Genomic DNA, 27,789 nt, shown 5'->3' on the forward strand with positions numbered 1-27,789 from the left:
AAAAATAAGATAATTAAAATACCGCTAACTGATAGAAAACCGTGGAATTCAATTTGACGAATAAACATTTCTTCAATGTGTTAAAAGTACTTCTATATTTAGCTCGAATTTCTTTCTTTCTCTCCTTTCTAATTCGTGTATGCACGTTTAAAAGGAATTTTAATTATGTTTGCGATTTTAAATAATCATTTATGACACAAAAATGTAAATTTATATCAGGCCTCGTCGTTCAGGGGTCGACAATGGGTGGAGTACAGAGCGGAACCCATACCCTTGGAGAGGCATTATGGGTGCACGAGAGACAACGTCAAAAATGCCATCGGTGAGTCCCATGAATCAATCATACATAATTCTTATCCCCCTATTTTAATCTTGTTTCAACCCTGAAACACTTTAAAATTACCATTAACTTATTCCCCGTTGCAATAAAATATTATACAATAATTAATATTAATATCAAGTATTATCTCCACACGATTCAATTCAGTACAATCTCATCAAATTTCTATTACCCGAGTTTAGAAGAAGAAAGTCTCTGTCGTTTTTACTTGAAATGGCGCAACGTGCCGCCATTTTGGAATATTAAGTTGATCGACGAAAGACGATCAACGGGTCCGGAGACGGCTCATTTGATCGATTCCCGTAGTCATCCAAGAAACAAGGATTCCCGTTCGAGACAGAAAATTCGCGGCTTCTGCGGCGATTAAGAGGCGCGTGGCGGTAGAGAAATTATCTGCGCCATAAGTTAATTATATTGCGGTATAATGGCGAGGCCCCGCGCGTGGCCCAGATTTTTAATGAGCCCGAAAAAGCCCCGGCTGAAACTACTACCACAGTGCATAAATATCAGAGCAGAAACTGTACAATGATGCTCGGCGATGATATTACTTTAATCTATTCCTGGGTATCTACCATTATTCAGCGCAACGTAGGTATCACACGTTCTCTAGACACGAGGAATGTTCACGATGATTATTCTTGGGACATAGGTACACGAAGTCCCGCGAATTATTAGGTTTCATTTACAAACAAGAACACGTAATGTTTCTTTCACGTAAATATTTATGAGAAAAAAAATCACAAGTCTCTGTATCATGCACAGTGTAAGTTCTGTCTTGCCAATAAATTCTTCGTTTCCATAGAAATCGTACGATGGTTCTGATCGAAACCGTTCGGTCCCGTTCGAACGAAATAACGCTTTATGATTAGTGGACGATTAATTTATTGTTAATTAGAAGGATTTCGCCACGGTCAGGCTGCGCTTATTAGCACGGTTGTGGTCTAATTACGCGATCCTCTCGTTGAGACCTTGCGCGCGTCTTGTTTCTAGTAGTTTCGTATCGTGTACGAGGAATGGTTCTTGGCCGCCTTTTTTTTTTTTTACGAAAAACAGGCAAGAATCACTTAATTGTCGTGTGTATGGTGGTTTCGAGAAATTCTTGCCGCGAGATCCGTACGCAGTCGTGTTCAGAGCGGCGAGAATCATTAGAGGCTTGGGTGCTTTATAAGGGAACGAGAGATCTTTGGAGTATGCGCCTCGACGATCTACCGCGCGTGCGCTATTACGCGATGTCGTGCGAAATTTCTTAAGTAGGTTAACATATGAATCATTCGCAATTAGATGTCCCGATAAATACCAACGAGTTCTTCTGGGTTTATTTATCTGATCTTCGATGTTGTAAAGCACGAGAAAAATAAACAAAAAATAACAATTTTACGTCGAAATTCATCGTTTTGGCGAATTTTCCGATTTTACACGAGCAGTCGCAATAACGATCTGTCGTAATTTTCTTCCTTTAGTTTTCTACGTTTCGACGTGAAATGTAAGAAAATTGGAGTGCAGCTTTCCCAAGATAGGAAGCAATTGCCAAGAAAGCTACCATCTGCGAATATTTAAAATGATTTTCCGGCACATGCATGTCAACGATGTAAACGCGCTCAGTCTCCCGCGAAATTTGAATTGCTGGATCGAAGAGAGGCGACGCGAGACTGCAAAGTTACAGCCTCAAACTGCGTAAAAGAACTGATAACATGGAAATGAACAACACAGGAAAGTATTTCGTATCATAGATCTTCACAAGGAAATAGATTAAACTGCAAATAAAAGTACAGTTAATTTCTACAATCCTAATCGTATCGTTGCAAGATCCATCTGTAAAGTTGCATCGGAATGCAATTACTCGCTTGTTAATTTTGTTTTCCTTCTGACTGGACCTTTTCTCGGGATAATTTATATCGACGATCAGTTATTTCCCATTATTCTTTAACCATGGAACATAGAAAAATGAATTTACAAAAGCCTGTCTTAATTATAAATCACGCGTGATTCGTACATCGATCCACACTATTTTTATAATTGTACAGCGTTAATTTTGTTTCCGTAACAATGGAAGTTGTATGGACTTTATGAAATATTCGATATCGTTGGAATGAGCGAATCCACTTCATCCGTTTGATATCTCCATAAATTACACGCGTGTCGTAGTTCCGCTAATTAGCCGCTTCTAGAAACTCGAGAAATTTTCTATCTCCATATTCGCGATACCGCTAACGAGTCTGCCAACTGTTTACTGAAATTCTGCCTTTATCCCTCGGCTCTGATGCTTATCACGTTAAAAACTGTTGTTCAGAGCCGAAAATACAATGCACATAATCAAATTCAACTAGTCGATATTTACACACGATCGATTTAAGACACTTCTACGATTAATTATCTACAGTACCTCGTAAAAAGGTTCGCATCGAGGCTTTATTAAATACAGCCGAGGGTAATGAAAATCGGATCGCCGTTCCGGGCAATAATCGCAACTTCCTCCGGTTTCGAATACTTTACTCGCCAGGAATAAAAAAACAATTCAATGTATAATCGTTCTAAACAGTTTTGATTGATCGTTCTCTTAATTACTGGAAACTAAAAGTTTTTCAAACTCGTTCGCAGAACGTCGCACGAGTTCCTAATACACCCACATCTGAGATTTGTCCTAAGTCCATTCAACAGTATCCAAGTAACAATTATTTCTCATTGAATTCTTACAGAACGCTCCAAAGTTACAAGGTTTCCGCACCTTTGATTTTCTCTCATCTAAAGTTTGAAAAACGTGACTTCATATTCTAACTCTGTGGCTCAGATATGTTTATCGACTCCTCGCCAGAACCCACCGCGGGAAATAACACGAGCAATCTGGAATTGTCCGAACAATTAATTCTCGCGAGAGCTCGTACACAAATCCGCGGTTGCGTCGTTGGAATATTAACGGGCAACTTCCTAATGGAAGTTCGCGTTTCAGTTGCACGTGCCCAGTTTTCGATATTCTCGACCCAATCGAATATATATATCCTCCAACTCATTTCTACCGTTCCTCAATTATAACGTTACTCATGTAAGATATTTTATTTAATGTTTCTTCATTCGTAAGATCGATCGTTTATGGTAAATTCGAGACGATTCACCGTTGGATTTCTCAGAATTACCAAACATCGAAGTTACCTTCTGATCGGTTTGATGAGTGATCGAATTAATTACGAAATTCCGCAGGCAAAACGATCGTAATTATTAGCGGAGGGAATTCGCGACGAGAAACAGGCGCAATCGAAACGACGAAAGACAACGAGGGGCAAGGGGAAGGAGGCCGGCACAGCGGAACACCGGATATCCGTTTTGACGAACGTCTCTCTCTTTCTATCTTTTTGTATCTCTCTCTTTCTCTCTGTTTCAACGATGTGCACACGCAGCTGCGTACAGGACAAAGGGCCGCGACACCGTCGCCTGTACGTATCGAAAATTCGCCCGTGTTGCTCGGCTGGAAAGTCATTCCGGTTCTGGAAACCCGTGTAAAACAGGCGCGGAACGGCCACAGTGCACGCTCGCGCGATATTTACCATGCTGGTGCGCGATGTTCGCGGTGAAAATCGTTTATTGCCAGGTGACGATGGAGCTCGTCGAGACCACCAGGTATTTCTTTTGATTTTTTCTTCACGTGCCTCCTGGTAGCGTTCAGGTGGAACTTCCTAGCTGCGTCAGACGCGCGCGTTTGCGTCTGAATTATTACCGACGCGAGCGTTACACGTCGCACACAGTGGGAATGAAATTAGGAACAGTGTACGCTTACGGGCATAAGACCGAGTTGGATAGGACTTTAAAATTGTACTGGACTTATTGCGCATTCAGAGTTCAATTTACAGTGGGTACGTTCTACCAGGCTTTTTGTTTTGGCTATTAATAAATAAGTACACTGTCGAATGAAGACTTGAAACCAGTTTGTGCCACTTGAAACCTAAGTTTTCAGCTGGCGTTCGTGCAATTGGTTGATAACACAATCAGATTTACAAGAATTGAGTATAACAAGGTAAGAAAAATTTCAGATTTGTTCGAATTTTATTCTTCTTCCAAGATAATGGTTCCTTACTGATCAAATAGAAAGCCATTCGCGATCTCGTCCGACGAAAGTTGGTCACTGAATCTCATGCGAGGGAACAATTAAGCGGAGATTCGAATCGCAATCCTAGCGAATTGAAAATGAAAAACGTCGGAAATGCACTAAAAAGGGAAACGCATTTTCGGTAGAGAAGTTTTTATCCTATCTGGCGCTCTGGCGTGTTCGATATACCACACTGGAGCTCGTTAAATAATTATTTCCAGCACGAATCCTAGTAGATTGTTCTAGCCGAAAGACGTGTTCGCATCTCCTTGCGCTTAATCCGCCGAGGAATTTCTTTCCTTCGGTGGGCAACCGTTCATAAAATATTCATGGGGATCAGTTTTTAATTCGAATTCCACGCGTGTGTGCACGGTCGTTGGTTCCTGAATGTTTGCTGTACATAATGAAAATATTAGCGAAACAGAATAAAGGCCCGATCACGATCATGAAAAGCTTAGGGAGAATTATCCAGGATTAAGAAACAGTAGACCGTTCCACTGGCAGTGAAAACAATCAATCCGGGCAGACTGTACGAGTCATGCTGGATACACTACTCAAATATTATTAACTGAAACCACGATTACAAGCTGAAAGTATTTTGCACCACTTTCTACTAACGTTTCCTGTTTTTGCAACTAGCAATTCTTGAATTTTCTGTTACAGCTTCGGTTGAGTGAGATCAATTTCTAGTATTGGATGTTAAAAACAAACTTTAACAAACGGACTATAGCCATACACAGACAATAGAGATGTGACACAAAGACTGACGAATAATCGAAGTTCTACTACACTGCATAGCATAACTATAAAACCACCCGAAAATTTTCCATTTTTATGTATCGTGGCTAAAATAAAGACGAACAACTGTTTTTCTAGGGAATATAATCTATCCTTGTCTGGAGAAACATTATTGTTCAACACAATTTCAGACATGGTATACATCGTTCGTTTTTATTTTAACCACAATACATAAGAACTGAACATTTTAGGGTGGTTTTGTATTTACGTCACGCGGTGTATGCTGACACACAAGTTTATCCACCTTCAATTCGCACTACAAGCTATAAAAATCCTGAAAATTCATTTCTCAATATCCTCCTATCGGAGTAAACGCCACGATCGACGATGAAAATATTCATAGAGATTGTTTGAGGCATAGTGCCACTACATGTTCAGGTCATAATCGGTTTATATGAAATTCCTTCGGTGAGAACAGAAGCGCAGCCGCCATTGTGTAACATCCTGTCGCATGATGGCACTGTTTCCTGACCTTTCCGACGTCGGAGGAGGAGGAGGAATACAGAACAAATATGCCCCACATTTTTTTTTAATTTAAAAAAAAAACGGCCTCACACGGTTCGTTACCATACATTTTCCGCTCGCATCTCGGTCATCAAATATTTTTTACTCACATCTGTTTCCCCGACTCTGTTTTTTCACCCTGTTCACGCCTCTAACGAGACGCTAAAATAAAATCGCGACGCGTAAAATCAAATCCCGTGACGATCGATCGAGTCGCGGACGTTCGCAGAACGTTTACTTTAGGACCAATTTGCGGTCGCTTCAAAGATTTCCTTTTACGTAATAATAGGATCGTTACAGGCACGAGTGTACCTCGTTTTTTTTTCCTTCTCTCTCTCCCCCTCTTTGACGAGGCTACGGGGTTACGTAAAAGAGATCCACGAACCGTGGAAATGTTAGAATTAATGTCCACATTAGGTAAGAGTTGTTCCTCGATCGGACACGGTGCTCCTGAATCGAGGGAACCATGCTGAATCGACTTCGTTCCTGTGTTTGTCGTTTTACGAATTTCACTTTTCTGTCATACTTTTACTTTGATGCTACCGTTATGCGAAGAGTGTTCACCAAGGAAAGCAGTTTTATTATTCTTCCTTCATATGTGTTATTAGACTTCGAACTGTGATTCGGAAGAGACAGAGGGAGAGCTTTGTTATTCTCGAGATTTTCTAACCCTCATCCAGCCCTCATTTTCCCAACTTAATTTGTAAAATTGACACAATGGTACAAGATTAAAATAGTGAAGAAATCAACAGTTAAATTTGCAAATTTTTGAAAATAAAAGCCACCAATTTACCTACACATTACAGAATAACATCATTTCTTAAGAGAAAGATGAGGATTGACATTTTCATTGCTACGTCGGTCACCGGTGACTAACAGAGAACTTTCGTTTCACACTACGTCGGTGACTGACATGTAACACAAATTCAAATGTAATAGAATACTGTCGGCATGAACGGAAAGTCAGCCGAAATGGGCGCCGCGGCGAACGTGTTAACCTTCCAAGGCTAAGTCTGTGCTTTCGTTTTGCTGAATGTGTGTTTCCACGGTCGACGAAACGAGGGTCGAGCGTCCACGAGGAAATTTTCTAGTCCGCGGTTTGCCGAGCCGCAGCTTCCGCGATCTCTTCCGGTGCTCGAGGTCTCCTATCGAAAGTGATTCCAATCGATTCCGACTCGTTGTTCGGCGTCAACGACCCAGGGTCACGTTACACATACACTCCTTGTATTACCGATCACTTTCACGAAATTAATTTCTCCCGCGTTCTGTCACGACATGCGCGTAACTCGGAGCTCATCCAGAATCCCGAAAGCTCGTTCTGTACAACATCTTTGTAAACAAAATTTTCAAGCAACAAAAAAGAACAACGGAATTACGATTAGTACCTAAAAGCTTAACCCCTTGCCACACGATTTCTTTTATTACTTCACTCTCAAGAATTACTTTATTATTAATATTTTCCTAGGTACAAAAGGAATTCTATTGTTATGGCAAGTGTTACGTTTACACTGAACCTTAAATGTTAATACCAGCGAAACAGTGTTTCACGTCGACTCAAAGAAAACAAATAATAAACATGTTTACTAATTTTAGTTGTATCTGACTCGATGTTGCAAAGCAAGGAGTTAGCAATCACGTTACAATAATAAACCTTTAGAAGCTGTATCAGAAACTCCCGAAAGCAAAATAAAGGATTCTGCACTACGATCCAATGATTCTTGAGAGAAAAAGCTTCCTACAAACTAATTTACGGATACGTCGGAAATTTCTCGTGAACTCGATAACTCGATTTAAAAATTAAAAACTTCACCTGAACGGTGCAGGAAAGTTTTTCTTCTGGAGCCACGATCGATCGGAACGTTGTCGACAGCGCCAATTTCAACAATGTGTAACCCAGGAGTTCCGGAAGAATGAAAATACTCGAGTAGTTGTAATTACTTCATTCAACGAGTGTTGTTTAGCTAACGTTCGACGTATAATTGTATCGTACAACTTGTTCCGGCGGAGTTGTGAATCATTTCACCTGGATTCCAGGTGATTCGAGCGCGGCTTCCTGGCGCACGGGGGTTGTTTAGCGGCGTCTCGGTTCACACGCGTGTGTTATTCGCGACGAGCCGATGCGGTCTCCTCGGCAACGTTGTGATTCATTGGTCGGAAGGGGACAGGAAAAGAGGGGGATGAAATTGTCCGTTGACACTTTTTGTTCGTTTTCCAGTTGCCTATCAACCGTTTCCAACAGCGGATTGTGATTACCATTGCTGTGTTTTTCCGCTTATACCGTTTTTTCTCCTGTTCTTTGGTGCCCCATCGATATCTCAGGTCATCCGGAAAAATGTTGACGCTTAATTAGTCCAGGTAAATTTCGATGAATCTTGTTTCTTTTTTTTTGTAGTCGACGTAATATACTGGAGAATGTAGGAAGATGTTATTCGCTTTCTGGAAAGTTCTTCTTGCGCAAGAAACGCCAATGTTATCGCACGCGAGTGATTGTTCTTTTGCCCTTTCGACTTGTGTCTTTGATCAAGAAAAATACAAAAAAAAGACACGCGAGCTCCGCATTAAGTCCTCAGAGAAAGCGTGCTATGTACGCTGAAACGGTGGTTGAATCGTGAAAACACATATGGACAACCATTTCTCGTCCTATTCTTCGCTAACTGAAGAGTTTATTTAAATAAGTGGAAACTTCTTTTTAAGAAAGTTTGTCAGACTTTCAGGAAAAGTTACCATTTCCCAAGCTTGCCGTGTTATCCTCTAATAACCTGATGGACTAAAACTCATTCCTGATGAGAATTCAAGCTCTTTAAAGGTAGCCACTGCAAACACCTAAAAGTTACAAATATATACACTCTCTGTACCTGTCCTTTGTGTGACACTATTGTTACAAGCACGTAAATCGAAAGTGCCCTTTATTGAAAACCTTTTTATCGGGCCCCTCGGAGATCGACCGAAACGCGAAAGATGGCAAAATACGTCATTTTTATCGGACACATGGGAGGAAAGGGTAAATGTCCCGGGGATTTTCTTTCAATAAAAATTTCCATGGAAATCGAGTATAGCGAAGACTTTTGTTCTGTCTTTCCCCTTTCCCCGTTCGCCAGACCCACCCGTGTGATAGCGTAAAAATGTTCCCCCGGCGAACAGAGGGGGAAAAAAAACGAGTGGAGCGTGAAACGCGAGACCCAAAGGAAAACAGGCGAAATAAAAGCCGGTCGGAGGACTGCTCCGCGAGGAAAGTGTATCGTGTCGTGCGTAGCCAGGTGACTCGGGTGTAAGTGGTGCCTAGGCCAAGTGCCATGGTCACTTTCTTCTTCGTGGTCTCACGTGACACCGCGGCGGAGTTCGCCGCTCGTTGCACACGAAACGAAAAATGAAATTCCCTCTGCAAGATGCATTACAGACTAACTTCTTTCTTACTAGATGTGAACAGGTATTTATTCAAAAACAGTAACACGAAGTGTCCGGAATCTTTTGTTTAATACTCTGCTAATTGTTGGTTAGGTTTTCAATTTTGTTGCCAAATTTATGAAAGGGACAAAATACATTTTTTATAAAAAGCGAAAAATAAGATAGGCATATATAGAGCCAGGTTAATATCACCACGTATAGTTATAACCAGGTTGCTAAACTTTCCAACAATATCAATTAGAAGTGGAATATTATTTTAGTTTTTTTTTATATTTTGTTGAAAACAAAAATGTCCCTTTTATCCTACCTCTCCCTTACCAGGCTACTGCCCGGTTCTTTGTCCCCTTCTACGATTCACAAACCAGTGAGCTTCGATACCACCAAAAATCTCATTTTCGTTCTCGTTTCATGTTCCTACGGGAGACGGTTGACTACGAGTAATTTCATTTTTTGGGCCATTCCAGTCTAAATGAAATTCAGTTCACGCTTCGATGTCCCTTTCAGTGGTGAAACGGCGACTGTTTATGCTTGACCGATATTGGATGCAACGATACAGTGAATGAATATTATCGTCAGAGGCTATCACTTAGAAATGGTGACTTCGAGTAAACTGTATTGGAGTCGAGAACGTTTCATCTTCTTGAAAGCATTCGGAATTATACTTTCTATTAGAATTGAAGTTCACGTTCTTATTTTTGAGGCCGTCTATAAATGCTACTTCAATGTTTCTCGACGCTCCTAGGTAAACTTCTAACGGAGAAAAACGAGTTCAAATACATCGTGTCCCTTTCATACATTTTTTTCTGTATTTAGGACGTATCTGAACACTGGCCGTAACCAGACAAAGACTAACGACTGTTTGTATCCTGTTCGATCCGTTAAATGTGTCCCCATCAATAAACGAGAGACTTTTCCTCCGGTGTGTCGCAACGTGCAGCCGGAATCGACTGAAATATTAAAATAAACCTGACGGTTTTAGATACGCTGGACCGTGTCATGGTCGATTAAACGACCGATGGATTTTTCATTGGAGGTGACCTATCCGTGGAAAAATTAACCAGCACGTGACGGGATATAAAACGATACTGGTCTCGCTGGCGTCCTTGACACACGATATCGTTCCATTAATTCGTCTTGGGATTTCTGGGTACAATACATCGTGTCGCAGCCCCGAAAAAAGGGAAAAGCGGAACGTGTCCTCCAGGACCGTAACGACGTAAACCACGAGATTTCATTGCATCCGATAATGTATTCATCGTTCTAGTTCCAGTTGCTTCGGAAGCAGGACCGTGCTAGAAGTTTCGCTTTCAGAAGTTCGTGTCGGAAAATGGGATTCTTCTTCGACTTACGAATGGAGAGGACGGAAAATAGTTTTCTCGTTACTGACGGATCCGAGTAATTGGGACCAGCGGCCTCTCTTGTCTGGTCGGGAAAATTGGATTGATAAGCTTCAGCTACGACCCTCTTCTTGTCGTGATTATAACCGCTGGATCGCAGACGTTTATGAAACTCCATCTCCATCGTCTTTATCAAAGGTTTCGTACAACTGGAAAGTTCATGAAACATTGTCAAAGTTCTCGTTTTTATTTTAATACAATAATGATTGTAATATTTCCATGATCTTCTAAACGTAAGACTGATGAATTATGGCCTGCAGCGCATGATCTTCAAGCTTTTCCAAGAACATTATGCACACGCGCACGATCGACGTCCGACAGTAATTTACACTCCGACTTTCCGTAGCAGTTATTAGCATGTGTTAACTTCAGTCAATCATAAACAACTTATCCTTCAGACTATATTCTCGTCGTTCGTTTGGTCAATCATTTACCAATGTTCAGGTCGACAAATTCAATGAATATCACGTGTCATCTTCCGCGCAGTTCCAATTACCATATCAGCAGCAACAATATTGAATAACTCGTATAAAAACTGAACGGACTACTAGGAACCGTATTGCTTCAACGTATAGAACAAGTAACAACGGTCCCATCCTCAGAATCTCAAACATCTCGTCAATGAGCCAGGTGAAGTTACGCAATGTTTCCAACATCGAAGCCAATATTTGTAATGTTCAGTGGCCGACCTTCGTCGTGTAACAATCGTTGGATTAATATCGCAGCACGGCGACTTTCCTCGATATACCCGGAGGGCATAAGATCCATTGTATCCTCCAAGCTTTGATAATTCATCGCTCGTCTCCATCCAATCCTCTCCTTAAACCATGGCGAATATGGCACACGGTTGTTGCCACTTGACCCTCGGTTTTACGAGCTCACCACGATATTCATCTAAGTCCTTCGAGTCTCATCCGCGGAGCTTCGACATTGAGCATTGTGCCGGACGCCCCTGACACGTCATCCTCGCTGCTCGGAATAATAACGTCCCCAACGACGGCCATTGTTCCGCGGGGGAGCGTGTTTTTTCAGCAATTACGGAAGGAAGACTTTGCGCTATGATCGTCGGGACAAAGGAACGATTCCGATTCAAATAGGACGCTTAGATCTTGAGACTCAAAGTTCAGGTTCGAACAGGGCAGATACTCGATCCTCATTGGATATCATGTTTAGGGGATTAAATTGATGAAGAATTTTAGGGGAAATTGGATTTAAATGATGTAACAGGTAAAATCGGCGTAGTTGAAGTAATTTTAGAAGTAGAGAAAAGAAATATTCTGATTCAAATTGGACACTCAGAGGCTCCAAATTCAGGTTGAAATTAAAGGAGAACCTGTGAATCAATGGCTGTCAATGTTTAGAAGATGAATTGATGAATTTGAGGGAAAATTGGATTTAAATGGTTTAACATGTAGAATCGGCGAAGTTGAAATAGTTTTGGAACTCTCGACCAGAAACAGGATTGAATCTCTAGTGAGAGAATTCGAAATTGGGCTCCATGGTTGAGAATATTCGATTTGATCGGCACCGCGAAATTTGGGTCGCCTCAAGGTGTTGTAACAGTAACTCTAACAAAATTTGCTGTCGGGCCGCTTAAACAATTTGAACGGGCAACAACGTCATAGCAAAATTACCTCATCGGAACAAGCCATTTTACGCAAAATCCTCGGAAACTTTCGAACCTTATTTAACCGAACGCAAACGACAGAGATAACCGGCGACCACAAATTCTGGCGAAAACCTCGTTACGAACTTTCACCCGAGATAAATTAGATTTCAGGACCGGTAAAAAGTTGAGCTTCCAGCGTACGCTCCTCATCCCTCAGTATTTCCTGAAGAGATTTTAAAAAAGACGGGAAAGAAATAACTAGATGAAAAAAAAAAAACAAATTCATGATTGGACAGTTCGAAGGCTAGAACCTCCAGCTGTGGTTTTCGTCAGTTCTCGTGCTTTCCAGTCAAGAGATCGGTGACGTCAGCAGGCCGGCTAAGGTGTACCACTCCCACTACCAGATGGACAATCGAGTGGAGGACACACGGGTACAACGTTGTCCTGTCCAGGGAACAGGTGCACAGTGGCGATCGGCCGGCCGGTTACAAACGATATCCGCCGTCAGTCGATGCGCGAACGAGAAAGTGAAAAGCCGGGGCGCCGCGCGGCTTCTAGGATCGTGGTGAACCTCGGAGGGCTACCGATAATCCGGCTCTTGGACACGATCCATCGAGCAACGAGAGTGGCTCTGATAGTACTCTTTACGGTGACGTGAGTGGTCCCTGTTTGTTCGTCGACGGGAACGAGTGTTTTCGTAAAATCGACGGAACAATCTGTCTTCTGAAGCTTTTACACACCGACCGAGGACTGTCTATCTGAGGGATCCAGGGTAAGAGGATGATTTCCAATTTCTTTAGGTCGAGTTAAACGTTCCACGATGATGGAGAACTTCTGATGATTTAGTGAAAAGGAGTGAGGTTTAATTTGGAGTCTATTGATCGTTGTAGATCGAGAACAAACGCCGTTTAATCTTTTTAAAGATCCTTCTAATCGATGATATATTCGACATGCCTTCAGTAGTATACACTTTTTAGACTACTACCTCAGCAACCTCTGACGTATCTAACATCTCTCTATGGGGATAATCTTGACGAATGAAACTGGGTTAGGTGTTATTGTACCATTATTACCGTTGTTCTCTGATCGAGGCGTTGATAGGAGTAAATAGCTAATAACTTCTTCAAGTTTATCACGCTTCTCCCTCCGTCTGACGGTTGATGTACTTTTCACTAATTTCTTAAAAGTGGATCGCACGATTATCGCCGGATCTACTGTAATAGTCTGTTACAATAGCCTGTTGCAGTGCACTTGGTCGATCTTTGGAGATTGCAATTACCCTAAATCTTTCCAGAGGTGGAAAGTAATACGTTGCCGCACACGCACCCGGGATATTTCCGATCGAGTGGATGATTACGTAACTACTCGTGTATAGATTGTTTTGCTTGGAATATACGTTATAAATATCGTGGAAATTAATTAACGTTGTTTATACTCGGTGTGCCCGTTAGTCACGGTTCCCTCTTTTTCGTGTTATACAACCGGTTGTTTTTATCATTAAGAATAAACGATCTTACCGGGATGAAGGTCAGCGGAACGACTTTCGACCGACTGGTCGGTGAAAAAAAGCTTCGACAAAGTGAGACGAATTGACGTCAACGGCGTCTACGAGCGCGAATTTATCCTATTGAAATCTGCGTGTTGGTAATCAATTAGCGCTGATTCACACTTTCCTGGTAACTCGCGTTAACGGCCGCCATTAAAACCGTTCGAATACGAACCTTAGCGTGTATCCATCTGGGAAGAGACTTCTTAGGTGGACGAGGGATCGATTTGGATACACTTTGAATTGCTAAAGGATTCATGAAGACTTTTCTTTCGAGGTCCTTTCTTCCTAGAGGATTTTCCTCAGGGCTGATTAAAGTCATGTTTCGCTACTAATCTACTTGTCGGATTACACTAAGAATTTCCACTGTGAGAATCTTTATATTTCCACACAGGATTCCTCTACTATATCATCTTTAAAAATGTGTACCCTCACTATATTTCACTGAAAAAAATTTCTACTTCTGCTGCATTTCCTTTTATGATTTCTATCTCTCATTAATTTATAGAATCACTCACGTTCACTCGAATGTACATCGACATCGCGATCTACTACCGGATTGTCTTACCGTATTTCACGTTTCTGGACTCCGTGTTTCGAGAAACCGAAAGTTACACAACAATCGTTTCGAAGGTAATCGAACGGGGGGGACTTAATTACCGCAAGAGCGAAATTGTTCCCGCGTGAACGACCCGTTCGCGAACTACTACTCTCAGTTCAGACTAATTGCCGGATCCAGTGTCTAAAGAATTGAAACGATCGTGGCTTGTGATTTTATACGATACTCGTGACCTTTTAACGTCCACTTGTAATCGACGTTTTACCATGTAAATGAAGAGGATAACACGATAATAGAATAATCGATCGTTAAACGTTTTTCCTTTCTGCGTCAATAGAAATTTTATTGCAGCCTATTACGTAATCTTTTCAATGTTCTTCTGTAAGAAAAATTCCATTGAGCAACAGTCAAAATGGTAGAAAGCGACCTGACAAGTAAACAAGTTACTCAGCGCAATTAGTGACCTGTGATATAATACGTTACTCGACGATCATCCGTTACACAGTGATATTACGAAGAATTTCACTGTAATGATGTGTACCATCTCGTAATGAATAGAATATTAAAGTAGCAACTGGATCGAACCGGTAATATTCTCCATAGATCGTTCGAGCAACGGTTATTACGTCGTGACACTCGTCACGATACCTTAATTATTTTCAACACTTTCGAAATCATTCCGTGTATCCTCGGAGGCAAGAACAGGTGTTGGGGAACACAGTTTCGGCGTGCTCGAACTCCCTCGACCCGTGAACAATCGAAGAACCAAAGCCGTTACCATCGACCAGAGACGCTGAAGCATCGACTGTTTAGACCGCGGATCTTCTTCCGGTACGTGTCATAGGATATTCTCCGCACGCGGAGGAGCATTTCCTTTACGGCACGGTATGAGGGTGCAATGATCGACGACCGATCCACCGGAAGCCTCTATCGATACGTTAACGGGCTACATTAATAGAATTGTTTCATTTAGCGAGTCCTTTTTCGGTGGCAATTTAGGGTCTTTCAGATCAAAGAAAGTAGGTTAATCGTGCGTTTCGCTGAGTTTTATTCGAGGAAAACCATCCAAGGTTCTGTAATCTTGGAATGATATTAAGTTTACGATCCAATGATTGTATTATTGAGTAAGACGGATATATAGGATTAGTCACATTACGTTTTAACGAGGAAAGTTCTACGCCGGATGATCTGATAAATAATCTGTTTCATGGATCATAATCCCGAATGCCGAAATGCCGAGGATTATACTGTCGAAGCTTATGCAAATTCTCGTTTTCATGCGCGATTTAATTAAAATTCGAATTATAGAAAACTTTGTTTTAATAATTGCGGGCCCCATTCGCCCAAATGTGGAATGAAAATTGTATTATTCTCGAAAAGTTTTGTTTATCGTAGCACAAGTAGCAAGAACAACTATACGATCCGAATAATTAAATCATTCATTTCCATAAGAATGATAGCCAGCCGATGTACTCACAATTAAACAGATGTTAACAAGTTGAAATCATTTCATTGTGATACTTCTGATACAAAAACCACTTCCTTCCTTCAACAAGACGGCAACTGAACTTCATTTAACATTCATCTAATCACAGTGTAATCCATTAGAATCCAAGTGCATGGAATTTGCATAATCGCGAGTACAATTCCTCTCGCGGTGTTCGATTTGTCGATGCATTATTTAACCGCGCGAGTTTTGCTTCATCTGCTCTTAGGAGATCCGCTCTCACGCGGATCGTTTAGACAGAAACTTGGCCTCTCGAGTTCTGCATGGATTAGTGGAGCGAGGCTAAAGAACAAAATCCATCATGCTTCGCGTTAAATCCTTCCAAGTGGCTTTAATCATAAAATGAAAATAAAATAAATAAAATCAAATAAATGAGAAAATCGGAGGCTCTTTAAAACGCCCAAGACGTCTGTTTTATTTTTTCTTTTCACAAGGGAATTGAGATGCGTTCGATAAGGTCGATTCGTGCGCTAATGGTCGCGCGAGGAATTGGGTCGCGTTGATCGCGCACGAACGATTAAACGATTCGAAATACGACCGCGAAAGGGTTCCCGCGTTTTCTTTTCACGGTACACCTGACACGTGACTGAACCGATCTCGTATGTAGAGAAGGGTTCGATAAAAATTACGTCGTGAAGAACACGATAAGCCTGTGCCAAGATCCATCTCCATGCCGAGGCTGCACGCACGATCGATTTCCAGCGAGTGGAACCGTCACGATACGTACATAATCGAGTTCGTTTGCGAATTAAACGGTTCGTTTGGGCAAGTCGCCCGAAGAACTTTTCCGCAGGGCCAGGTGAAAAGAACGGCTCGAAGCCCGTTTGAATTTTTCATTACGTCTTTCGTCGCTCGGGACAAATTTAACTCTGTTCCTGGAACACACGTCTGATGTTTCAGGAATGAAGGAAGTATAGAAAACACAGTCGAAATTTCGCGCGAGGGTGCAATCATGAAAATCTGGACAGTAATTTATGGAACGCTCGTGGTAAATAATTGATGGAAGATAAAGAAGGAGAAATCGATCCTCTTGAGTAATTTCATGTCGAGGAAAACTACTGGTTATATGGTAATATTTATGGTAAAATACCGACGTATTCGTTAAATGAAGGTTAAATGATGCTTAATAACGAATAGAAGGAAAGTTTTCCGTGGAAAAATGAGAAATAAGACGACTGCGGACGAAGAGTTGGCGAAGCCCTCTCGCTCGTAAAAGTGGCCGAGATAACTCGACGAAAAATCTTACGTAACGATTCGCCGTGCTCAGCCGAACACAATGAGACGACGATACGGGCATTTGCATCTGCAGGCCTTCAAGGATTCGCAAAGGCGGTCGAAAGGACGCGTTTACCTGCAAACCACCACCTGGCTGTTCGAGCGGAAAAATTCGCGGTCCTGCGTTTCGCGATTCCTCGCGGTCGAGAAGTTGATTTTCTTATTGCCGATTTCCACCCGCAGCGAGCTATCGATTTTTCATGATACGAATTTTTTTATTACAACGAAAGATCCCGTTCTAAACGTTGATTTTCTTGACGGTTCGAAAAAAAGGAACAATTGTCGAGTATATTATCTTTTACCTTGAAATATGCATAGCATTTTCCTGCGTGTACGTGCAAGCGGTTCCTTTGGAAACAGATGTGTTCCATTCTCGTTAGTATGCGATTCGTAAATGCTGACTTTGTGGTTTCGTCACGGAACAATCTTGACACGAATAATTTCACGACGGTCGAACCGATGCGGCTAATTAGTTTCGACTTGATTTATAAGAAACAATTGTCTGAAACATCTTATTATTCTTTTAATTATGTCTGAACTATGTAAGTTTAAAGACCATGAGTATTACTGATAATAACATTAACTTACGAGAATCGTGAATAAATCAAGATTTATTCATAGGAACTTTATTGGCCTTTATTACAATTGAGTTGGGTAAAATTTTATTCGAATAATGTCTAAGAGCGCTATCTTGACTTTTAAACAGTTAACCAGATTCAAGAAGTACTATTTTATTACAAATATTGGAACTTCCACATTTAATCAATGAAAAATGACAAAGTACTTTTTTTTAATCTTTTATCCGTTATTTGAAACTTGTTATCTGGATAATGAATTTCCAATCGTTGGTGGATGTATATAGTAAGAAAAATATTTAGTTAATAACGAAAGTGTACCTCCAACGTTCCAATATGTCAAGGTTGTCGAATGCACGGTTTTCCAGCCGTTTCGCGGAACAGCACTAGATTGTCACCCAATTTCTATTACGTTCGTTGAACAAGTAGACCCAGAAAGGCGTGGTTTCGTCCATTTTTCAAACAGGCAAACGTTGCGTGACCACTTCGTTGATTACGTGCCTATATCGTAGCCCGTCGCGTTATTATCCGGTAAAAGTACAATAATGTATCAATTATCCATGTCCGTAAGAAACGAATACGAACTGTCGTCGTTTAGGAGCCGAGTGGTCGGCTCGTTAAATGCACGCCAACAAAGCATAAATGTTCCGACCAGCCGCGGAAACAGGGTAGATTAAACGAGGATGTATACCTGGTGAGATCCGATTAATCCTGGAAATTAATCACTGTTCCGAGGAACGACAGACAATTTTTTGCCGCAGTTATCCCCCTGTGCGTGTTTACAATTTATCCCCAAACGATCTATATTTCCGATATTTCCCAATTTGCATGGTTTTAACTTTTTAGAACACACGCATAACTGGCGTTTTGTTTGCGTAAAAGGGAACGTTGAAGGAAATGATATATATGATTTTAAGGTAATGACGGATAACGGATGTCAGAATTGATACTTGCAAAATCTGTCACGTTCGACAAAGGCAATATACGTACGACGCAATACGTACAGAGTGATTAAATGACTGGAGTACATATTCGATTTTAGATGATTGACGTTGTTCTGTGACCTGAATATTTTAGAGGAAATATCACTCGAAAGTGACTTAATGTATATAGATACTGATGGTGAAGAGATTGAGATCGTTTATTCAACGAGAAATGAATTTCAATTCTTTAACTCTTTGAAGCATGGTGATAATAAAAGCATTCCATATTTGCATCTAATAAAATATGGTATATTTTTCTTACCACTATGCTTTAAAGAGTTAATAAAACAAATTACTGATCTGATGTTAATATATGTATACCTAGACAAAAATGATAATGTCAGAGTAAACACTTTTTTAGACAAACAGGAGTAATAAAGAAACAGCTGTGTACTTACTACAACTGTACGATCAAAAAACTGATTGAATGATTCGATTTCAACACAGAGAAAATTAAATTGGCGTCGCAACGTGCGCAAGAAATACATCGCCAAGTCAAGTGATCGATGCTGATGTTAATATAAGCTTCGAGTTGCTGAGTACCTGCACCAGGTACTCATTATCGATATCAATCAGCTAACTGGCTCGCGTAACGCGTGACGAACGATCCCCAATTTATTTTCTCCCACGTTGTATGAATTTGTACACGCGCGACCGGCTGGCATTTTGAAAGACTGACTGCTTCGTCAAGAGGATTACATAAAGTGAAATATGCACCGTTGCTTTAAGCCGATTTTTCACGTAAATTCGTGAACCGTGCGCGGAATAAACGGCTGATGCCACGGAAGGACGAACAATCCTTGCACAGATTTAGGAATTTTTATTTTACAGTGGTTTCGTGGCTGTCTGTGATGAAGTCCAGAGTCACACGAAAAGTAACGTAAAATTTATGTGAGATGATACTTTAAAAAGTAATTCACAATAACGAAAACAAAAGTAGGAATTACTTCTTCCCTTAAGTATGTTATGGAGTTACGAATAAAATGGAAAAATATGGAGTATATAATATTGTGTCATACATCGAAGATCCTAAATTAACTGTAACACTTTAAATGTAAACTCCACAACATTACTCAACAAGAAAAACAAGAACTAACACGTGATCTCGTCCCCTCTGCTCGAAACATTATTTTTATACCGAAACAAGTCCCTAATTGAAATAAGTAAAGTTCGACGTAAAAGCTCTGCTCTTAAAACCACGGTCATGTCGTATCGATCCTCATTTCAGAGTCTCTCAACGTACACCGAGTGTTCTTTCATTTCCAATAACTCTACCATAAAATACCAAGGCCTGTTAAAGAACGAATACGGAAAAAATTCTCGAGTAACGCAGTTTCCCCGCTCGAAGGGTTAAATTACAATGAAATATTATCCAGCTCTGTCGGGAAATGCAAACAAGTGGCTACCGTGTCCTGCTTTATATCCTCAGCGTTGTTTGCGGTGTCTTTTATTGTTCACCAAAACAACGTCCAATTTCCCTACGATCAGACGTAAACGCTGCGTTCTAGCGGACTTGACAGTGGATGCTTGTCGTTCGGAGGCATTGTTACGGGAAATAGGAACTGCCATTACCGCTGCCACATCGGGACCTTGCTATACATCCAGTCGACAGTTCAATATCGCGTTTCAATAATGAATACCATCGTGTCGTCGCTGGGGTATATACACGTGACGGTGGCGCAAACGTTTTTGATCCAAGCACCTGCTGGATTTAATAATCCTTTCGCGGAAATCACGGTCCATGGTGGGAACACGAGGCGCGTGGAGTATATGCAAGGCTGTTTCTATAAATCCGTCGACGTCGTTGGATGCAGCGAGAGCAAATTGAATTGAATGCGCACAGGTCTGTATAGGGTAATTGAAAAGTGGTTTCACTTTGTCGGGGGATTAGCCTTTAAGGGCTTAGAGATGTATCGAGAACCGAGAATTGAATACAATGGGAAATTGTAAATAACGGAGTGACCAGTTTTCAATAGTCTGCAGATCGAACACTGATACATTTGTATCGAGTTTCGAGTATCGAGTTTCGAATGCTCAATGACTAGTATGGAATTCTGAGTAGCTTGAAGGATAACACTTTCTTCAGTGTTTGTTGGAATATGTGACATGATATTTAGAGTAATGGTTAACTAGGCTAGTCGTTTAGGAGAATTTACGGTTTTATAGAGCAATTTGGAGAAACGGGAATCGAATAGATGTTAACGTCTATTGTTAACCCCTTACCTTATAACATCGTGTCAAACTCGTGTTGACGAACATAAAAAGGGTTAAATAAACCTGAGTGTTATTCCTTTTCTTTAAGTCGAGGAAATATACTCTTTTACTAGTATTAATATTTATTTTATTCCTGGGAAATTATCGACGATAAATAAATTTTGGAGACTGTAGTCGTCGAAAAAATCGTAAGGGAAGGGGTTGAGAGTTCTCGTAGGTTCTAAATGAAATGAATGATTCGTTAGACTTAATTGCTACAATTGTAGACAACTCTCAAGTAAGTATACATACCGTGACAAAATCCCATTTCCCCCAAGCAATGATACTTAATCATTCCGATCCCGCTTCTATTTGCTCAGAGAGCAGACAACGACACGCGGTTTAACAGTCTCGCGAGGCGTTTCATTCGGCCAGTTGCATCGGCTAACAAGTCACACCGGAATCCTGTTGCTTGTTAGACAAATTGGGACAACGAAACGAGTTCACTGGCTCGAGATCGATCGTAACTGGATCTGGTCATTCCTGATAATTAAATTCCACGATGATCCCCCGCTTTCGATGGAAGACCAATTAATGGGAAACCAATTTGATAATTTACAAAATCGTGATAATTAGGAATCGTTTCGACGTGGTTTGCGCAGGATTAACAATGGTCGATTTGTCGAATTACAGAGAAGGGGGACGACACGAGGCCCACACCGCGCAGTCCACGCAGGACCGCAGGAAGCTCTTGAAACGAACGAGGAGCCTTGCGGTGATATCCGAGGACGAATCTCGACAAGATCGAGAGGCGCACCATTTCCGGCTGGGTCAATCGACCTTCGATTTGCCCAGGAGGCATCAATTGATACCGAGGGCCAAGCTGATCGATCGGAACTCGCTGAAGGACAGGTGAGAGTACCGTCGAAACTCAAGGAACAGAACGATGAGCTCACAGGATTGCGTTAGACTGTCAATCAAAATGAATCTCGGAATCGTCGAACCGAGACGTGTACATGTGATTTAGATATTATAGCTAAGTACAGTGAAATCTTTCGTATGTAATTGAAATGGTACGTCGATTCGATAGTTTTGTGAAGGAATAAAATCGATTCTATAAGGAAGGTAAAAAATGTAGAATGAAATGTTTTCGAACAAGTCCTCGCTTTCAAAGATAAAGAAATTCAAGAAACTGCGTAAAAGACTCTTAATAGCATTACATGTTGGTAGAAATTGAGTATAAATTAAATGAACTGTACTCCGTAACGGGAGAAAATACGTATCGTCGAGGACCGTTAATTACTACGAAAATTGCAAAGCATAACAAGTCTCTTCTCGAAGTTCCTTAATTGCGCTTAATGGCTCAATTTTGCACGGTCTCCGGGCAACGAACGAATTCTTTACACGATCCCTCGCGAAGAACGTCCTATCCACTGATTACGGTCCCAATCAGCCGTGTTATTCGCGAGCAGTGTCGTTAACGCGCGAGCAAATATTGTCCCTCTTCCCCCCGGAACGGCCAATTAAGATGATCGGTGCTCGGAGCGCGGGAAATTCGATTCGCCGTCTATTCGACTTCGGATTAGAACGGCAGCTCGACGAATTAACGAACTTGAAGGATACGTAGCAGGGAATTGATCGACCAGGGGGACCGGATCGAGGGATTTCTCAAAAATTCATAGAAACTCGTTATGGCCCCGTGAGATTTTCCACGCGGCGCGGAACCACCGCTCGAGAAACTTTCTTGTTTCCATTATACTTCTACGGTCCGCTGCAGCCGGTTCGATATGTTAAAGCAGCGTTAATAATGCAACTGCTGTGCCCTCTCTGCGTGGAATTCGAATTCTGTGCCTGGAGCCTGGGGCTTTTTAGCTAATAAAAATTTCAATTGGAACTGTTCGTTACTTCGCGTGAAAATGCTCGTGAAACTTTGTACTTTTGGAAGCTTCGAATTTGCAGTTCTGGGTACCACTGAAGCGACTGGAAGTGTATCAAACGAGCCAGAAATATACAGGGTGTCTCATATAACGTGAGGATCGTCAATATCCCACTTGTTTTTGACGATACAAAAAAACGTGAGAGAAAAGTATCATTTGGCTAGAGTTCGGTGGGACACCCTGTACAGGGGAAGGTTGCCTAATTTGGAGCATCGCCTACGTTGGACCAGTACTGAAACTTGTCATGTGTAAGCAATTTCCGTCGTATGATAGACAATACCTATCTATCATACAGCGCAAATTGCTTACCCATGACAAGTTACAGTTGTGAACCAACGCAGGCGATGGTCCAAATTCTGCAATCTTCTCCTATATTAGCTTGATGCAGAGCATTTTCCAAAGATCGATGAAGTTGTATTCGTATTAATTAGTTAGCTTCGAAATTATACAACTGTCTAATACCTGGGTGTATATTTCAGGCTCTCAAAAAGTCAACAACATCTCTCGGATTCCTACGAAAGGTTCAACGAGGCGAAATCCTACCAATCACGATCGGCTTGCGGTCTTCACTCGATCCCGTCGGGACTCGCGACGTTTCCGGATCCTCTACCATACGTGCGATCTAATCGTCCCGATCCCGATCGTCTGAACATCCTCGACTGGCCCGAATCGCCGAGACGTTATCACAGCGTCCAGGAGCTGGACACGGTTAGCGGTTTGGTGGATATCGTCGAGGATAACTGGCCGATCGAAGGGAACCGTAGCATCGATTGCATTTACACTCAGGTAAACGACTTCTGTTTCGCCTGCGGTTGGATTAGACCGCCATTAACTCTTTCGTACCACTATTGCCATATGGCTACGTATTCTAAATTACGAAATATAATATAGTATCATTTAGTTTTTTATATCTGTGATAGAAGTAAAAAAGCAGATTAGGAGATTCCCATGGTAACCATTGACTGCTGGGGGTAGGATCGGTCCGATCTTGATTCGAAACTACGATTTCTACTGTAACTTATAAGGAATTATGCAACTTTAATATATTCGGCAATTATATTATATCTCAACATCAGACACGTTATAAAATTATGCGGTTAGTGTTTCAATATCATTGTGCACCACACGAAGTTCGATAGTGTCGAACGATTACGAGCAAGCTGCTATAATAACCGATTATTAGATTGTTAATTATACGAGTGCTTTGTATCGCGATGATTATAGCGACCGAAATTAAATAGCCGTGCATATTAATGAGATATTTCTAATAATCGAAACCAACCAGGTCCGTGTGTGTGCGTATTAATCGTGCAATTACGGATCGACGTCACAGGTTTCGCGCGTACGTTTGTGGAACACACGTATATGTACGTACATATATGTCTCTAATAAGGTCAGTTCAACTAATAATATCAAACCAGTAGTATTGAAATTCGTGACCGCTGTCAAAGGAAACTGCTAATCAGCATGTGGCCATTACGAAACGCGTAATACCGGTTTGTAAATGAAAATTTACCAGAATGTTATCCCAGTTCGACGGACATATTCCATTCAAAATTGATATTTCCAGTTTCACTTCGTTCTCAATCCTCCAACAAAGTACTTATTCTTTCCATCAAAAACCAGTACCGAATTACGTCACAATATATTCAATTTATCGCTAAAAATTCTCTTCAATCATCGTGTAATCCTTCGTACCTTTCCACGTCACTCGTGGTAATTTCTGGCGCGCCCTTGCAGCACCACCAAACGGTTAAACAAACTTAACATTTCGCCCCTAGTTCCTCTACTTAATGAAGAAATTACCTCCACCCTGACAGTCAAGGAGGTAAGGCCTCCTTAAACAGCAATTAATCCACTCACTACAAAACCCAATTAAACTACAGGTAAACCAGTCACAACTGACCCCGATTCCTTCCTTCCCCAACGCTCGATTTAGGTCAAACGGAAGCGCAAGGAGCACAGGAGCTTGGACAGTATACTGTTCGAGGACGACGGTGAATTGGAGTACTTCGACGTGCTGAACCTGTTACCTCTCTCGAACGTGCGTCTCGAATTCGACGAGGAGGACGCGCGGAATAACAATCTGGCCGCGCGGAACGGCAGACGGGGCGGCGGAAAGCTGAAAGCCCTCCAGTACCTTGGACCTCGTGTGATCGAGGCGAGACGAGCAAGAAGCAACGCGACGGACGAGGAAAAATGCAAAGGAAGCACCACGACAAAGGTGGTAAAGAACCCGTCGGAAATTGAACGAGACCGTCGTCGCAAGGACACGAAGGAACCCGACTCGTTGCACGAATTCAGAGAGGATTCTGCCGCGCGCGTCAAGAAGGAATCGTGTCGAGAGGAGCCAACGGGGAATTCTGAGGAGGAAAGGAACTCGACAGATTGCTTCCGTGAGGGGACCATCGATCCACGATCCCCGTCGTTCGAGATCGATGAGAATACATACATACTCGACGTTCCTTTAGCCTCCGCCAGGACGGAACAACAGGATCACAAGGTCGAGGAGGCGGAAGATTACAAATCGATTTGGATCTCGGACACGGAGGAACAGGACGACATGTCGCGGAGGCCACAGGTGCTCAAGGTCGTCGACAACGACGTCACGAAGCGACGACATCGACGCTCCTCGCCGGAAGTCGATCCAAGAACGGAGAACCTTCCGGTAGATGGGAAATTCCAGGAGATCGGAACGGTGGCGAACGATCGTCTGGACGTCGTGAAATTGGATAGAAAGTCTGACGGGGACGACGGAGATCCTAGGAACGGAGAGGTGAGTTTTTGAAAGTTCAGCAAAATTTTTATCCATCCTTTTGAGCCCTGCTCACGAGTAGGACGACGATCCATTTATCAAACCTGTCGAGGGACGAAACGGTTCGGATAATACGAACCTTTATAAAATGAGTTTCTGGGGGTGTAAACTTTTATATACCTAATTCTGTATAAGAGTCACTGGTCGGTGGTAGTTCCGATGACCACCAATAGGTCCAGTCGATGGGTCGTTCCGGTAAATGGAGGTCTTTTGTACCTGTTTCCGCACAAAACACTCCCGCATCATTCTTTTCCAGACCGTCGACCAAGAGGAGGACGGGACGAACGCAGCGGTGGTGAACGCGAAGAATTTCTTCGAGCAGAAGACCTTGCCGAAGGTGGTCTCCAAAAGTAAATCAAACGAGGGTAGGTTTGAAAGGATCGTTAAAGGGACGTCGAATATCCTGGGCAAGGCGTGTAGCGCCGTGAAAGGAACCTTGGGATTCGAGGCTAGATCCGAGAGCTCGGATCTTGGGTTGGGCTCCGAGTCTGGAAGCGACACACGAAGGAGATCCGTGGACGACGGTATCGGCGAGGAACAAACGTGCAACGGGAAACCGTCGGCGAGCAAGAACAATGAGGTCAAGAAGGGTCACAGCAGTTTGACTAGGTCCAGAAGCTGCGTGGATTCGATCGAATGCCATCCTGAAGACGGCCAGGAGTTCGATCACGTGCGATATAAAATCGTGAAATCCAACATGTTCGGGAAGAATATGTACGCCACCGGTCGCGGCGACGTCACGTACGAGGGTCTGATGCAGTACCTGCGGGACTATTCGTTCCAGGAGCTGCTGTTGGACAACAACGTTGTTATCATCGAGCCGGTACGTGCAGAGACCATTGAACGAAAACCGTCCTGCGCAGGAAAATCCAGATCGGAACCGACGTGCAAGATAGCCGGGGCGATACAGAAGAAGTCCGAGACGGAGAACCGTGAGAGAAACTGCGAGAGCGCGGATGGCGGCAACGCAAAGAGCCCGAAACAGTCGTCCATCAAGAAGCACTTCTTCTACCACCCTATCCGAGTGAACCGTGAGCTAATCGACGAGGAACTGCCCGACCCGGACACGGTGAAAAATGTGAGAAGGATGTTCGAGAATACTCTGAAGATAAAGGGTGGCTCGGAATTGTCGCGAGACTGCAAGAATCGAAAGAGTAACGGATGTTTAATGAATCCTAGTATTTGACCTGTTAAATTTATTTGATATTTCTTTCAGGTCGAGGTGTTCCAGCAGAGCCAAGGATCTCACGAAACTGTTCGAGAACATGGAGAAATCCACGTCCTCGAACGCGTCCGTGGTGGGATGCAAGGATGAGTTGGATAGCCCCCGTTGCGAATCGAAAACGAGGATTCTAGCCCAAACGTTCGAGGCCAGAAGCGGTCACACGTCGCCCAGCGATTCCACGTCCTCCAAGCACAAGGTGAATCGTTACCATCATCACCATCATCATCATCACAACTGGGACGCCGGTAGCGTTAGCTCCGGTGTGTCCAGCGATTATCCTGACACTGACCAGGGTAGCGGAGTGCAGTGTATCTCCTCGGAGGATGAGGAGGTCGAGTGTCACGAGGACGAAGGGAACGAGGCTCACGGTTCCAATCACTACGTGTCCCAGGACGTTCTCAAGAAGATTCGAGAATATGGCACCTCGGTGACCTACTATGGAGGCAAAGTAGTAAACTCTAGCAACGGACCATTAATTTCACCTGTCGTCGAGAATAGGTTCAGGTGCATCGACAGATCGAGCGATTACGTGAAATTCCGACTAGTGAAGAGTAACTCCTGCGACAGCCGGCTAGAACTAGCCGGCAGGCTGGTCGAGAGTCATCTGAGATGTTGGAACAGAGAAAAAGCACCAGATCTGAGCCAGTACACTATCGCGGAAACACCCAGCATCGAGATCACCACGATCGAGAAACAAGAGAAAGAGAACGAGGAGGTAGATGAGAAGAAATTGGATCAGTCCGAGGTGAAAAGGGAACCGCCCGTGGTGATTGGCCTGGAACCAAAAAAGGAGGACAACAAGGATGGAAAAGGCTTTAAAGCAGACTTCAAGCTGGGCACCCTGGACGACGCCAAGTCGACTTATCCGAGTCGATTCATCGGCAGCGCGTTGACCAGGTGGCAGGTGAACGAGAACAACTGGAGGACTCCGGACGATTTCGGCAAGATGGAGTTCGAGGAGTTTGAGGTACTCGAGGACAGTCTGAACGCGGCGGATAACCATCGTTTGGCAGCCTCCTGAACGAACTTTTCTTTGTAATATA

At 42.6% G+C, this 27,789-nt stretch overlaps 1 protein-coding gene across 1 annotated transcript; it reads left to right on the plus strand.

Annotated features, from left to right (window-relative positions):
- The first annotated feature begins 242 nt into the window (after positions 1-242).
- On the plus strand, positions 243-27,789 carry LOC107187701. The gene is given in 6 exon segments (XM_015575853.1): positions 243-322; positions 21,463-21,681; positions 23,186-23,492; positions 24,646-25,482; positions 25,778-26,704; positions 26,706-27,789. Coding segments are annotated over 6 exon segments (3,432 nt in total). The 3' UTR covers positions 27,768-27,789.

Source organism: Dufourea novaeangliae, unplaced genomic scaffold, assembly GCF_001272555.1.
Source record: "Dufourea novaeangliae isolate 0120121106 unplaced genomic scaffold, ASM127255v1 scaffold101, whole genome shotgun sequence".
Lineage (NCBI taxonomy): Eukaryota > Metazoa > Arthropoda > Insecta > Hymenoptera > Halictidae > Dufourea > Dufourea novaeangliae.